Consider the following 16,581-nt stretch of genomic DNA (forward strand, 5'->3'; position numbering starts at 1 on the left):
ATAAGTCATTGAAGTGGTTGTGTTTCTTTTCTTTTTTATCTCCTTTCTTCTTGTCTTTTCTTTTTATTCTTTGATTGTTCTGTTATTTCTGTAAAAAATGTAATAAAAATTATTATAAAATAAAAAAAAAAAACAAAAGGGAGGGGAGGACAAAAGCTAGGGGCTCAGTCGTGGTTCTGTTGTGGTACTTCCCCCCATGGGAAGTACGTTTGGCTGCCTCCTAGGCTGGTTTTTAAACAGAATCTATAGTCCTGGTGTTAACATCTATTTTTATGGCAGTCTGTTTTTAATGTAATGAATTGTTTTTATTTTATTTTATTTGAATTATTACCCATTTTATGATGACTTTATGCTGTAAAGTGCTTTGAAAGGCAGCGTAAAATATCTAAATAAAAAAATGTTACTAATTTATTTTACGAAGCTATGCATTTCTAAAATGGAATTTGTTTTAGAAAATCCCACATCACGGGAGTTGTAAAATTCACAGTGAAAGGATTATGTAAGTCTGAAATGCTTTGGATCAGGGATGCCAACTCCAGGGGGCCGAGCTCTTTTGGCCCTCCCCCAGTGTTTGGGGGTTGAGGAAGTCAAGTGTGTCTTCCCTGGCCAGCTCATTCTCTTCCTGTTGTGGAAGGTTGCTGAGTGCTCCTCCCGAAACATCATGTGACATCGTCATAGCACACATGACACACCCCCAGTCTTTGGCACAAGGTAGCACCTTTGCTTGGGATTGTGACTTTATGCAAGTTTTGTAATGGGGCTAGTCGGATACACCATGGTTAAGGAAGAGTGCTCAGTTCACCTATAATGCCAAGCCATAGTTAAAACAAGTTTATAAGCAAAAAAAAACCTATGGCTTCAGATAATAGTTTGCTAGCAGTAAAAGCAAACCAAAACATACTTAAGCTGCTGGACTCACACAACTCTAAGCCACAGTTTAATAAATCATTGGTTTAATCAGGCCTTGACTTCTTCTTTTTCAGCAGCCTAATTTGATAGAAGCATACAACCCTCTTTACTGTTTTAAAGAATTGGTAGAAATTTCTTAAAATCTACTACAAATTGTTCAAGATCTACCAGTAGATCTTCCCTTGCTTAATTCAATGTACGGTATTCTACATAGGCGCAAGAGGAGAAAACTCTTACCAGATTCAGCCTTAGAATGGACAGTTACTTCAAAGCAGCAGTCTCAGACTTGGACAAGCTACTTGATGAATTTGAGCAGAATACTGGTTAGTTTTTACTTAATGCTTCTATTTTGTGTGAGAGAACAGCATGCTTAAAGTGGATTATAATGAAGGACACCACTGGTGTATATGGTGCTTTACAGAGCCTCATTCACCATATTACTGTGTTCCTGCTCCCAAGGAGGTTACAATCTAAAACAGACAATGGGGAGGCGTGGGGAGACAAAGAACAGGAAGAATGTGGGCAAAAAATAGCCTTTTATTAATATTTGTTTTTGATGCCATAGGGATGAGTGAGTGTGTGTGTGAGAGAGAGAGAGGGAGGGAGAGAGGGAGAGGTGTAATGAATTTCTAACAATTTTTATTTTAATTTCAGATGAACTTGAAAACAACAAAATTGTAAATCCACATGATTCCAAATCTCACTTTCTTTCTTCAGAATTAGATTACCAGCAGCCAAAATTCCTGGGACCAAATGTGCAAGAAAATATTAGTAGATGTACAACATCAACTGAGCTCTCATTGTCTAGTCAAACTACAAATGTAGCAAACTTTGAACTGAACACTGAACAGAATGAGAAAAATGTCACTGGGTTAGATCTTTTGTCTATGGTGGATGGTGGTTCTTCGGATAAAAATCAATCTTCTTGCCTTGGGCGATGTAGCATACCCGTCTGTGATCTTATCAGTGACACAGGTAATTTGAGCCATGTGAAAAGTAATTCGGAGTGTATTCAAAAGTTGCAGCCAGGTGACTTTCAGACCAATACAAGCTCTCTTACTGGTTTTGATTTATCATTGGTAACAGCCACTGCTTGTAACTTGTCTGTTGATTATAGTGCGGATTCTGGCACACATCAACTGACTGATGAAGATACAACACTGTATAATAAGGAAGATGGCACAACAGAAAAACAGAGCCAAGTGATGCTAAAGACAGACAGCCTTTCTGAAGCAAATGTAGTGGAATCTGGTGGGGCTCAAGAAAAGACGGGAACTTTGGATAACAATGAAGTAATTGATCAGGTAGAACAAACTACAGGCCTTGAGAGAGTATCAGCTTTAATAGCCCAACTAAAGCCAACTGTAGAAAGTTCCAAAGATGAGCTGCCTTGTGAGTTGTTAGTAGATGAAAATAGTGCAGAAAGTGAAACGATACATGGAGAAAGTGGCAAGCAAACTATTTCAAAAGAAGATAATATTGAATCTGAAACCTCTAACCTGCCAAAGACACATGGGTTGAATAACAACAGCTTAATATTGCCAAAAGAAGAGACTTTATGTGCCTCCCCACTTCAAATTGATAATATGTTGGTATTGGATAAAACACCCACCCCTGAGGAAAATATATCTAGTGCAGAAGAGAAAACCAGTGCAACTGCAAATATAGTTTCAACATCAGAGGTCTTTGAAGATGTACAGACTTCATTGTCCTGTCTTCCACTTGCTGTTTCTATATGTGGGTCACTAGTTTCAACTGATGACACAAGTGGAAAAACTGATCAGAGTGAAGCAGCAGATGTCATTAGTGAGGTAACTGTGCACACAGAAAAATATAACAATGGCCTTTCTAAAGAAGAATTGTTTCACAGAATAGAAGCTTCTGAACAAGATGGAAATGTAAACAAACCCACCCAGTGCTGCCTAGAGAAGCCTGCCTTTACAGATAGCAAGAATGTGGGTTTTGACAACATTACTAGTAAATGTCATCTTTTCCAATATCAAGACTCTGCTGCTACTTCTAGTTCTTTGGTTACTGAAACATGCAGCAGTGTTTTGCCCGCTGACATTGGTGATAGAGCTTCAATTGATCTAGCTATCGAAGAAGACATTATTGGAAGTGATATGCTCATTAGTGATGCTGAACTTGATGCCTTCTTAACTGAGCATTGTTCTGAAGTGAGCCATTCAAAGCCTCTGGAAGAAGATACTGATGATGGACTGTCAGAATCTGATGTGATTTATGATAACTTAATAGATGTTAACAAACTGAATGTCAGAAGTGATAGTTTACAAGTAGAAACGGAATTTAAGAAGAGGGAAGCTTCTGTCAATAACAATTGTATAGTTTCCAATTCTGAACCTAGATTGGGGATTCTGGTGGGAAAAGGAACACAGCCGGTTCAACAAGAGACTTCAGATCACATAAGTGAAACTGCAAGTGAAATTTCAGACCTCGCAAGCAGCCAACAGATGGTGCACAGTGGAGGTGCAAGGCCAAAACAGTTGCAAAACTTTTCACCAAAATCCAAACTCTCTTCTGAGCTTAGTAGTCCAAATAAACTTGAGAGTGAGCCCCAAGTGATAAATTCCACAATCTCAAATACCTCTCTCTCAGATACTAAAACCTGTTCTGAGTCAAGCTTCAGATTTAATAATGCTGACACACAAAGCAGCTTGGAAAACAAAGGTAGTGTCTCACCTGTGACCTCTGAACCTGCTCAAGTAGTAGAACAAGCTGTAGTCCCAGGGGACAAGCAGCCATCCTGGGTTCCTGATTCAGAAGCACCAAACTGCATGAATTGTCAAGCCAGGTTCACATTTACAAAAAGAAGACACCATTGCCGTGCTTGTGGGAAAGTAAGTAATCTAAACCCATTTTAAAATATCTATCCTAGTCCATATGTCTGCTCATCATAGAAGTTAGAAATAAGTATTTACCCTTCTAGGTTAGCATTTGCTTTTATTAACACCATTCCCATCCTTCCCCTCCTCCAAAACTGGCTTAGTTGGGATGGAAACAGGCACTATTAAGTGTTATCAGCCTAAAGTTTTACTAATTGAAAATGCAGTCAAACAGGCTTCAGATCCTGGTAACTGAACAAATAATATATAGAAGGAAAGAAAGACACAATCTGTATTCTAGATAATCATTAAGGTTTGCACACAATCTTTAGTTTGCAAGTAAAAGTGGAAAATGTTGATCAAAAGCAGCATATAAATGTCCCAGTACTTGCTACCCAGTGCAGTCTTGAAAATCCAGCCTGTGCTGGGGAGAGAGAAAACTGTGTTATCTGGGCACACCTTGCCCTGCCATATATTAAAAGCTAAATGCGGGGGGAGACCGTAGACTGGTAGAAACATAAGAAGGTCCCTGCTGGATATGGCCAAATGCCCCATCTGGTCCAACACACTGTTCTCATAGTGGCCAACCAGTGGTCTGGTATCCAAGATTCTGTAGGATTTCGTCTCTTATGTAATCTTTGACCACCACCTCCAGTACTCCCTTCAATATCCTTCCTATAAAGTTTGCATCCATAGATGAGTGCCTCAATGGTTTTCATTCCACCAAGTTTCTGTTATACCTGCTATATCTGTCCTCTCAAACCAAGCACTCCAGCTCACGCATCTTGGCCCCAAGGCCTTGAGCATTACTAGAAAAACACAGTTTCAGTCTCAGCATTATCTGTGGCCCTTGCATTTTAGTCTGTGTTGCTTTGTGCTCTCTGAATTGCTGTTATGTGCCCCTACACTCTTGATGCCTAGTTCTATACTCCTCCATTTAAATGATAATAAACCTTTTCACCATCCTGGGGGAAGGTTTGTTCCAAATCCGACCCTCCTTGGCTCCTGTCGGTTTCACCCCACAATCAGTTTGAAAATTGTTCTTGATTTTAACAGCTTGGTTGCATCCTGGTTAAGTAGAGCCCATCCAAGTTTGATTTGTCCCAAAGGTTCCCTACTGTTTAATAAATCTAAATCCCTTCTCCTGACAATACCATCTCATTCATGCATTGAGATTACACAACTGTGCCTGTCTAGCTGCCCCTGTGTGTAGCACAGGTATTATTTCAGATAAAACTACTTTGAAGGTCCTGGCTTTCAGCATTCTACCTAGCAACCTCGATTTTGCTTCCAGGACCTTCCAACTACATTTCCCCATGTCGTTGGTGCTAGCATGCAGCACTATTGCTGACCCCTCCCTAGCACTATATTTGTTGTTTAGTCATTTAGTCGTGTCCGACTCTTCGTGACCCCATGGACCAGAGCACGCCAGGCACTCCTGTCTTCCACTGCCTCCCGCAGTTTGGTCAGACTCATGTTTGTATCTTCCAGAACACTGTCTAACCATCTCATCCTCTGTCGTCCCCTTCTCCTTGTGCCCTCCATCTTTCCCAACATCAGGGTCTTTTCCAGGGAGTCTTCTCTTCTCATGAGGTGGCCAAAGTATTGGAGCCTCAGCTTCAGGATGTGTCCTTCCAGTGAGCACTCAGGGCTGATTTCCTTAAGAATGGATACGTTTGATCTTCTTGCAGTCCATGGGACTCTCAAGAGTCTCCTCCAGCACCATAATTCAAAAGCATCAATTCTTCGGCGATCAGCCTTCTTTATGGTCCAGCTCTCTCTTCTATACATCACTACTGGGAAAACCATGGCTTTTACTATACGGACCTTTGTTGGCAAGGTGATGTCTCTGCTTTTTAAGATGTTGCCTAGGTTTGCCATCGCCTTTCTCCTAAGGAGCAGGCGTCCTTTTTTTTTTTTTTTTTTTTGCTAGCACTATATAGCAGGCTGACTAGATGACAAATTGCATCTACACACACTTCGCTTCAGGCAGGCAATTCTCCCTATTGTCTGCATGCCCATCACACACTCAACTATGTTCTTAATGATTGCATCACCCAGATTCAAAATCCTTCTCACCCCAGCCCTTCAGGATGAGTGTCCTCAGCACAAGAATATACCTTTTTTTAAAGTAATCCCCATTCATTCTTGGCCTGGCTTTTGAAAGTTGATTAAAATAGAGTTGAGCTCTCAAAATGAAGCGTGACCAAGCCCATTGACAAATTTTCCCAGAGTTAAGAAATCCTATCTTCTGACTACAGATGTATGAAATACGTTGTAGTATTTTATAATGATTAGGCACTATGAACTTGCTCAAGGCAATTCATATTTTGGAAGTTATCTAGGCAGGTTTTGGCTCAAGATAAGCTCTGTACAATCTGATCTCTTTTCCTAGACCAGAACATAAGAGATTTTTTTTCCAAAATGTGTCTTCCATTCCTTCCCCTCCCCATGGGTTGAGACTGGCAAATTTGAAGCTATTCCACTTTATCCTTTACAGCAGCACCTCTGTAGTCAGATGCAGATAATGGATGGCTCACTATATGGGTTAGGTAGGGATTTGATTCTAGGTAACTTGTTCTCGCCTGCCAACCTAGCAGTTCGAAAGCACCCCCGGGGGCAAGTAGATAAATAGGTACCGCTTACCAGCGGGAAGGTAAACGGCGTTCCGTGTGCGGCTCTGGCTCGCCAGAGCAGCGTTGTCACGCTGGCCACGTGACCCGGAAGTGTCTCCGGACAGCGCTGGCCCCCGGCCAATAGATGTGAGATGGGCGCACAAACCCCAGAGTCTGTCAAGACTGGCCCGTTCGGGCAGGGGTACCTTTACCTTTACCTTTACCTTAACTTGTTCATAGTATAGCATTCATCTTGGTGCACTACAGTGATTCAGAATTGTTCAGAGATCAGAGTAAGGCAATTCATGCTTCAGTTTTTGTTTGTTCCTCCTATTTTTTCACACACACACACCCTGAAATCAATTTTATTACTAATTGTGTGAGTTGGGCATAAATAGATTCTACACAAATGTAAGGTTTGTTGTGGTGGTGGTTTTTTAAAAAAACCTCCACTAGATGTCAGTGTTGTGCTATAGAGTTAATTTATTGTGCTCTATATAGGGGACACGGGTTAAACCACAGAGCCTAGGGCTTGCCGATCAGAAGGTTGGTGGTTTGGAACCCTGCAACAGGGTGAGCTCCTGTCCCAGCTCCTGAAACCTAGCAGTTCGAAAGCACGTCAAAGTGCAAGTAGATAAATAGGTACCGCTCCGGCGGGAAGGTAAACGGCGTTTCCGTGCGCTGCTCTAGTTTCACCAGAAGCGGCTTAGTCATGCTGGCCACATGACCCAGAAGCTGTACACCGGTTCCCTCGGCCAGTAAAGTGAGATGAGCGCCGCAACCCCAGAGTCGTCCCCAACTGGACCTAACAGTCAGGGGTCCCTTGACCTTTACGTTGCAAAAACTGCACTTTGGAAAGACAGGTACTAAAACTGCAAAATAAGATTGTTCATATAGTATTAATTCCCCCACCTGTTTGTGTCTTGTCTAATTAATAATATATTATTTTAACTATTTTTTAGATTCATCATACTAATATAGCTGCTGTTCTAATCTAGGTTTTTTGTACAGCCTGTTGTAATCGGAAATGCAAACTTCAGTATCTGGATAAAGAAGCAAGAGTCTGCATAAGCTGCTATGAGTCCATTAACAAAGGTAAAAATGATTTAATAAAATTAGGAGGAAGAGAAAAGGTAACTGGAATAACTCCTGAGTATTGAAACAGTCTTCCCAATTTGAACAATATTTCTATTATAAATTGTGCTCAGAAACATTTGTAATATATCTGAACACTGCATAGGATGAAGTTAACAGGAGTTCCATTCATATGTTATATTTAGAAACTTTTAAAAGAAATAATTTTTAAGTGATGAATATATTTGTCATACTGCCTCTTAGAACATAAGAATAATTATGCTTGATGAGGCAATTATCTATCTGGTTTGGTATTCTGACAATGGCCAACCAGGTGTCCTATGGAATTTCCCAAGAAGGAAATTCTGTTGCTTTTTCCTGGCTGCTGATAGTTGGAGAGAGAATGAGTCCGTATACATTTTCTTTGCTTCCCTATCCCCCCCCCCCGCAACCTCATAGATTGTTATGAAAATTATCCTACACCTACCTGATACTGATGCCCTTGACTTTGCTTTCTATAGCAGTTTTGCACTGTATTGCCTAGTCTGCATAGGTCTCATTCTTGTGCTCTGTAGACCTTGTTGGAATGATCTATTCAATTTAACATGTTGGGCTGTACACATAGAGACCTCCCTATGCAAATATTTAGTATAAGGCACCAACATCAAGAAGGGTAGTATGATACAGATAAATTCCTATGCGTAGTGAGGAAATAACCTGTATAGAACTACTGACTGTGTTTTTCAAATCCAGTAAATTTTGCAGTCCTAGTTAAAATGAAACTGGGTGTGATCCTAAACTCACCTTGGGGTACCTCTCAGGACCCCTCAAGCCTGTGTGTGAGAAAAAGGGAGAAAGGAGAAATATCCTACATTTGTGACATTTAAACTTTTAAAATTTTGTTTGTTAGCACAGGCCCTAGAAAGGATGATGAGCCCAACGGGTCTTGTGCCCAATTCTGGTACCTCTGAATATTCAACTGTTTCACCTCTGCAGGAAGCACAGACAACCGGTACACCTAATTTTCCTTCTGTTTCATTACCCACGTCTGTATTTAAACAGCCAAATGGTGATGGTAACCTGAAGGACTATATTTACTATCGGGGCCTCTCTAGACAATTATAGGATAGCACAACAAACTTGCAGCTGATGTTCACTTGTGTGGGATATGCATACTCTGTTTGGGTTTGGTTTTCATTTTCTCAACACTCAAACCATGATACGTTTAGGGGTGAGGGACAGGGAGCAGGAAATGAAATTTCTTGCTAGCAGTGTTGCTGCAATTTGAAGTGATGTCAGCAAAGTGATGACTGATAAAGAGTGACCCATGCTATGTTTTAACCTGAACTTGCAGAGGAGAGAATTTTTATTTTGAGGCAAAAATGTCAATAAGCCCCTTGTTGGATTATCTCACATCTTTAACACCATGTCTCCAGACTTTGCCTTGAGACATAACCTGGAAAAGGTGATCAGAGCTCCTCTAGGCTAGTCTTGAGACAAGTCTTCTATGCAAGCCTCTTTATTTGTACACCTGTGTACATCTTTTTCTAGATAGTTTTGTGCACCAATAGTTACATTTACTAACTGCAGAAACCTCATGTCTTGGTATATTTGTGTTGAGATATACAACTGTTCATCTGATCTTTTCTTCCTCTTCATAATCGTAATCATAATCACCAGAATAAAATGAAAACCTAGAAGGCACAAAGATCTCACTCAACCCACCTCACTAAAAATAAGCAAGGAAGATGCCACATATATACCTAATACCCTCCAAATTAAGTGTCAAATGCCTGGGTAAAAATTGCAACTCATTACCAAACTTAAAACCATGGAGAGACCTGGTCTGAACAAAGACATTGGATTCTTATCTCATTATACATGACTAAGCCATTTTTCACCTTCTCACCCCTTGCCTTTTCCTGTAAGACCTATTGCAGTCGTTAAGAGTCGTCAACAGGCTCATCTCAGCTATCTGCCAATCTCCCATTCCCACCACCCTTCTGAGTAATACCCCTCCCCACCTTCACACTATGTAGAAGGATCTGGCAACTTCTGTTTCATTGTATCTGAAGAAGTGTGCATGCACACGAAAGCTCATACCAAGAACTAACTTAGTTGGTCTTTAAGGTGCTACTGGAAGGAATTTTTTATTTTGGGTAAAAATAAACCTTCCTTCTTGACAGCTAAAGTAGATAAAGATGGTGCCAGGCATGCCTCTCTGGGGAGATGATTCCACAAGCGGGAAACCATTACTGAAACAGCCAGTACTTGTGTTCCTCCACTCCATGCCTCCCTTGGAGTAGACATACGGAGAAGGACTTCAGATGACAATTGCAGAGTCTGGCTTGCTTCGTGTGGGGAGAGGAAGTCCTTGAGATACTGGGTGAAAACCAGCATCTTGAATTGAGCCCGTAAACTAATTGGTAGCCAATGCAGTCATGGAGCATTGGTTTTATATGTTCAGACTGCCTCATGGAAGGCACTTTGTGCTACTGAGGCCACTTGAGCCTTGCCTCAAGTGACAGTAATGGATCCAGAAGTACCCACAAGCTACACACCTCCTTCAGAGTGTAACCCTACCCAGAACAGGCCAGTTCCCATCCAACTGTTCTAGGAAACTGCCCACTAACAGTGCCTCAGTCTTACCTGGATAAAGCTTCAGTTTATTGACTTTCATTAAGTCTCCATTCCATTATTGAGGGAAGACACTGATTGCTATGTATTGTAGTAATGATTCTAAGTGGGCTGCTATTGTGGGCAGGGTAGGGCAGGACTTTTTTGGAAGTGTTAGGTGGTTTTGTTTTATAAAAAATAAGTAAGGGATCCTCATTTATTTCTCCTCCTCCTTTTAGGGTTGTGCCCTAAAGAACAGAAAAGAGTTTGGTTTGCAGATGGTATTTTGCCTAATGGGGAAGTAGCTGACACAACAAAATTGTCATCTGGAGTCAGAAGATCCCCACAGGAACCATATCCCGTAAGCCACAATTTATCATAAATTGTTCCTATGTGTTCTTAAAAATAAGAAGTGGACATTTCCCATCCAGGGTTCTGCATGTTAGAATACCCTTCCCTCTGCCATATATGAAGCATCATCCGTCAATTGCTTCAAATGTCTGTAAGAAAAATGCACCCTGTTATTACTGAATTCCTGTTTTACTGATTTTCATGATGATTCTCTGTTTGATAACATTTTTATTGTGTTTAAAAATACGTCATAAGTTGTTTTGTTGCTAAATGGTTATGTAAAAATGCTTTTTTCATTTTTTCCTGTTTGAAATGCTTGTACAGATTTCACACTTTTGAATTAAGTGAATGTTAGATCTAATTGAATAACTTTTTTCATAGGTTGAAAGTTCAACAAATGACACTGTTTGTGCAACTGATATCAAACCAAAGGATGAAATGCATATTGCTGGACAAACTGAGAACTTCAGTTCTCCTACTTCTTTTGTTCCAGAAGAAGATATTTTGTCCCCCGTAGGACAACCTGAGTTGTCATGTAATTCTGACTGTCTGATTCCTGCTATTGCTGAATTCCCCACTATTGCTGAACCAGTAAAGCAGCCTGTTCCTGCCACAACAAATGAAGCTAGTGATGTAGCTGTTAGTCCATTAGATTACAGGATGCTTTGTGGTGTTGAAAACTGTGTTAGCAAGGAGATCAGCCTTATTCCTGAGGATAATGGGTTGCCTCCTCTTCTGCTTGCAAGAGGAGAAAAAGGAGAAGGTGAGTTTCCTCTGCCCAAGTAGTTTTCCTGGGAAACGTGTGTTTTCTAAAAATGGGAATGTTTCTCAGTGTAATGTGCTACATTGCATTGATTTTGCAATTTAGAAGTGTATAATGATATTGAGAATCATAAGATATTAATAAAATCAATTAAAAGGTAAATGTATAACATTGAAATTAAAATATAAAGAAATAATATTGTCCTTATTGGCACATAATGATCTGGCTTAGTGAGAATGCGGAAAAGGTGGGGCTTTCTGGAGAGGAGATTGTAGCTGCTTTGCTCCTCCTCTGTTCTGCTGTTGTGCTGAGCTAAATCATGGTTTAGCTTAGCATGTCATCAGAACTGGGGCTTGTTGCTTAGCTCTCCAGACAAATCATGAACTATAAATCATGGGACAAACTTTAGTCTGCAGCTCGTTTTACTGGAGAAAGCTAAGCCACAAGCCCAGACTAAGACAAACCATGGCTTCTCACAACACAGCTGCAGGATGAATGGGGAGAAATAGAGAGTCTGCAATCTCTTCTCTGGGAGCTTGCATGGCTGCTTGTTTACAATAAGCCATGGTCTGTCTTGGCATTATGGGCTGACTGCCATCAAATCCAGATATGCTCACATCTACTGCTGGACCATTTTTCTGATTAAAGTCTTGTATTTTGCAATGAAAAATTGCTTTCCTCCTGTTCACTGTAAGAAAATACCTTCTGTTGAACTAATAATGTTCTAAATTTTCTTTAGAATCCTTAATAGAAGAACATCCTTCTCATAAGCAAGTCACTTTACTACTTGAAGAACCCAATCCACTAACATTCATCCTGAATGCAAATCTTCTTGTGAATGTCAAGATACTGCCTTGTAAGTGGTACACAAGGAAAATGGCATGTAAATGTGTTTGTTTGCTGCTACGAAATATGAACCAACCTGTAGGCTTAAATCTTTAGTTTTACTTGAGGCTTTCCCCCCGTTACTCTTGCCTTCTACCTTTTTAAGTTATTTTGGAAATAGGTATCACAAACCTCATTCTCCCCCCCTTTTTTTTTATTGGGGCATGATCCATGGACATATTTTATTGACCTTAAATGAATAACACTTGCCCAGGGGGCATGTCATGTATAATTTTGAAGTGTTCTAGGGATTTTTGGTAGGAATACATTGAATAGGTAGTGACAAATATTGGTTGAAGTTGGATTATACTACCTTTCAAATTCTTCATTAGACTGAAGTAAGATTCGTAGGTGTATAGAAAGTCAGATGATGTCAGCTGTAAATATTTTTACATACAATAATGAATTACAGTGTTCCCTATAACGCCTTAATGCTTAATTATCACATCAATAAAAGGTATCACCTTTCTATTTTGAATCTTTGTGGCTAATATAGCAACCATCTCTAAACTAGGGCTTTTAAATTTAAAAAAATCTTATAAATTCAAGTAAATAGTTCAATACAGATGGTGCTATACAACTGTCATACTCAGAAAAGACCCATTGAAATAAATGGAAATACTTCAGTGAGTTTACACTTCCCTAACAATGAATATAGCCTAAGACTTCCTAATGTTAATGTCTTAGTTACTCTCTCTCTCTCTCTATATATATATATATATATATTATCCTTCATTTAACAATAAAATATTCTACTGCTTAATTTTATTTTTCTCAATAAGATTCTTCAGAAAGGTGCTGGTACTTCTCAACCAATGGACTGCATGGTTTGGGGCAGGCAGAAATTATTATACTGTTACCTTGTTTGCCAAATGAAGATGATGTTCCTGAGGAAATATTCAAATTATTTATTAATATATATAAGGATGCCATGAAAGGTATGAAACTTTGCTATAATTTGAAAGCTGAACATATCAGACTTCATGAAATACTTCCTTTTCAGTACAGTCATACCTTGGTTCTCAAATTTAATCCATTTCAGGAGTCCTTTCAACTCCTGAAAAGGTTCGAAAACCAAAGCATGGCTTCTGATTGGCTGCAGGAGCTTGCTGCAGCCAATCAGAAGCTGCATTGGACATTTGGCTTCCAAAAAAAGTTCACAAACTAGAACACTTCCGGGTTTGCAACGTTCGGAAGCCGATTTGTTCGACAACTAAGGCATTTGACTACCAAGGTACCACTGTATTCATCTTAATGGTGTTGTTCAAATAATAAGAACTGACCCAATGTTCTTTGCTGGGCTGCTCAAAAAATGACAGGCATTTCAGGGAAATTTTCCACCCTTAGTTGCTGATCTCATTTTAGGGAGTCTCTCCCCCCCCCCCTCTATTTCCATTAATAATCCATTTCTGTTTCAGCCCCTGCTAGCTGTTCAGGATGGTCCCCTAATTCTCATGAGTGACTTGTTCGGATGTGTTATGTCATGGTGCTATAGGTGGTGGGGGCAGTAGTGTCAGGAATCCAAGCACAGTCATTCTTATCTGGATTCAGCATATGGTCCTTATAATAAAAAATTGATATTATTATTACCCACCCTTCACCATAATATTAATTAAATTTTAAAAACAGTTTAAAACAAATTACAGTCAAAATAATACAGGATGAGTCCTGAAAATATGTATCTCGGGTGTCAAAGGCTAGGGTAAAGACATGTGACTCCAGCACATGGCAGAAACTATAATGAAGATGCCAGGCACATCTCTGGGAATGGAATTCCTCAACTGAGGAACAGCCATTGAGAGTTCCCCCTCCCAGGCCACCACCACCCCAGATTTCTGAGGCTGATGGAACTACAAAGAGTGCCCCTTCTGCTGATTTTAACACCTGTATGAAAGGATCTGATCTTTCAGATATTTGGGGCCAGAGTCATTTGTCTTATTTTGCCCTAGAAGCTATGATTATGTCCATGGCTGTATGCATCAGGAGTGTGCTTTTATGATGATTTTGACTATATGTATTCTTTTAACCAGGAAAATTCATAGGAAATTTGGAAAATATTACTTTCACTGAAGGCTTTCTTGGAAGCAAGGAGAATGGTGGATTCCTATTTGTTACACCAACTTTTCAGAAACTGGATGATCTCATACTACCCAAAAATCCTTTTTTATGTGGTATTCTTATTCAGAAGCAAGAGGTGCCATGGGCAAAGGTGTTTCCAATTCGCTTAATGTTGAGATTAGGGGCAGAATATGGAGGTGAGTTTCATTCACATATTATTTCATATACTTAGACCAGTGCTTTAAACTGATCCATTGTGTATTGACATCAAGTCTTTGACCTCAATGTGGTTGCAAATGTCAGTTTCATTTATTCGTCTTCCTATGGGTCTTTTTGGTAGCACATTTCAATATTATATGAGTAAAGATGTAAAGGCTATCTGGGGGGTGGGGATTAAGAGGAAAATGCAAGGACTATTTTCCAGTGGAAAAACTGGAAATTTGAGGAACAACTGAAGAAAACATATGAAATATTTTCTCTTTTGGAATGAATGACATGTTTTCCACTCACTGAAAATGTGTGGTATGAAAGTTTCTGTGTAGTACAAATCTGTAGCATTGGTTAGCGATGACTGCTGTGTAGACTACAGACATATACAACACAATCTAAAATACATTTCTGCCCTTAGAATGTGCTGCCATTTTCATAACAAGAATGTGCTGCTTGCTACCTCCCAGTGACTATTGAATCTAGTACAGAGATATTACATGTAAATGTCCTTCATCTTCTATCCTGGCCATTCTATTATGTTCTTAGCTTTCTCTTTGGATATTTCTTCAGCTAATTCAGTACAGGATCTTATTTAGAGGCTTCTGGACCTCCTGTACAGTTCGCTAAGAGAAGAGTATAAATGATTTATGTGATGTCAATTTCCATGGGTTGAGTTTAAAAAGACATGCCAGAAAGATTGAAGGCAATCTCTTTCTAAAATTAAAGAAATTCATTGCCAAGACAGTGAGCCTTATAGTCCAAATCTATATGTCCCTATTTATTAATTCTTTTACTAATTCTCTCCCCTCACCATTTTGTACTTCAATTACGTTTGGAAGTACATGTGAACAGCTGGGGACAGTTATAGCTGTAAACCTCATGTATGAATCATTTATTTTTTAAATAGCATATTTTCCCTGCTCATAAATGCAACATGGGACTTCCACTGATCATCACCACCACCGCATTGAGGGACTAGTCACATCCACACCCGTCTTCATCTGTTTTGTAAACAATCCCAGGTAGAACACCTCCATGTTGTATTACAAACTAGTTTTGAAAGTATCCTCAATTTCAAAATGGTTTGCTGTATAACATTAGAGGCTGCTGTTTGAGAACAAAAGACAAAACACCCATGAGTATATTGGACTACCTTTGCAGTGTTTTGGATCCCAGCAATTATATATTTATATATAAATTATAAATACCGGTTCCAATAACCATAATGTATCAACTTCTAAAGTGATTGGGTTATTTAGAAATTATTCTGTTCTGCATGTTTCTTACTTCCCCCCCTTTTCTCTTGCTAGTGTACCCAACTCCTTTGACAAGTATTAGACATAGGAAATCATTGTTTGGAGAAATAGGACACACAGTCATGAATTTACTTGTTGTGAGTATATGCTTTTGCTTGTATTTCATTCTTGCCCTGTTGCTGATACTAAAATTGCATAGTCAGAAATGAAATCAAGATCTCTGTACTCTTTAATGCTGCCTAAGTATCTGTTGAGAAACTGACAGTAAGATAAATTTCAGAATCTAGAATTGGATGATACCTTTTTTAGAACAACCAAAATGTCACAAAATAATGAGAAAATTAAAATTCTCCCTAAGTTCATCAGGCTAAATGTTAAGTGAAGCAGTGGGGCAAAAGTGGGAGAACTATTGTTATTAAAATTGTAAAGTCTTCATTGGCTTAAGATGGAGTATTAGAAAGAGGTAGCAGGCTTTTAACAGATTAAACTCTCCTAGGCTACTAAACTTTGCAGGTTTCAGGTTACACCTAGGAATGCTTGGATGAAGAAACATACAATGGTAGATTTTTCATTTTTGAAAATAAAACCCAGCAGTTAACGCGGTCTGTCATTAGCCTTAAGCAAAACAATCAAGTTCCTTGTTGTAGTAAACACCAGAAAAGTTAATAAGGACCATTTGTATACCAGCTAACCATATTTTGGGTGGCTTGCTAGGTAAACAAAAACAACAGTGAGGAGCTGAATTGAATAGATTTATTTGGTGACCAAAGGAAATGTGTTCTGGGTCCATGTTCCCATGACAAATGTGTATCGGGAACTATTGCAGAGGCAATTGTTAAGCACATTTCCTGTCCATCACTTACCCCTTGCGTTTTGTTCCTCCTTTCACTGTTTTCAGTGCAACTGGGGTCTACTGGCTTGAGCTGTAAACAGAATGTGTCATTTTGCCCTATGAAAGTTACATACATGTTAATTAAATGTTGGAAGTATAACATAGAAAG

General features: G+C 39.4%; 1 protein-coding gene across 4 annotated transcripts in view; it reads left to right on the forward strand.

Annotated features, from left to right (window-relative positions):
* ZFYVE16 (zinc finger FYVE-type containing 16) overlaps positions 1 to 16,581 on the forward strand; it is a 35,034-nt gene that overhangs the window by 8,572 nt on the left and 9,881 nt on the right. For 2 of the 4 annotated variants that reach the window (XM_082191873.1, XM_082191872.1), the window contains 10 exons: positions 1,124 to 1,232; positions 1,564 to 3,767; positions 7,366 to 7,462; positions 8,352 to 8,453; positions 10,297 to 10,418; positions 10,790 to 11,171; positions 11,911 to 12,027; positions 12,839 to 12,994; positions 14,087 to 14,311; positions 15,635 to 15,717. In XM_082191873.1, the coding sequence (XP_082047999.1) occupies positions 1,163 to 1,232; positions 1,564 to 3,767; positions 7,366 to 7,462; positions 8,352 to 8,453; positions 10,297 to 10,418; positions 10,790 to 11,171; positions 11,911 to 12,027; positions 12,839 to 12,994; positions 14,087 to 14,311; positions 15,635 to 15,717 (3,558 nt within the window). In that variant the 5' untranslated portion in view covers positions 1,124 to 1,162. Of the gene's footprint in view, positions 1 to 1,123; positions 1,233 to 1,563; positions 3,768 to 7,365; positions 7,463 to 8,351; positions 8,454 to 10,296; positions 10,419 to 10,789; positions 11,172 to 11,910; positions 12,028 to 12,838; positions 12,995 to 14,086; positions 14,312 to 15,634; positions 15,718 to 16,581 lie in introns of those variants that run through there. The other 2 variants (XM_082191874.1, XM_082191875.1) reach the window with 2 other exon arrangements.

The sequence above is a fragment of the Podarcis vaucheri genome (assembly GCF_965113315.1).
Source record: "Podarcis vaucheri genome assembly, chromosome: 11".
Classification (NCBI taxonomy): domain Eukaryota; kingdom Metazoa; phylum Chordata; class Lepidosauria; order Squamata; family Lacertidae; genus Podarcis; species Podarcis vaucheri.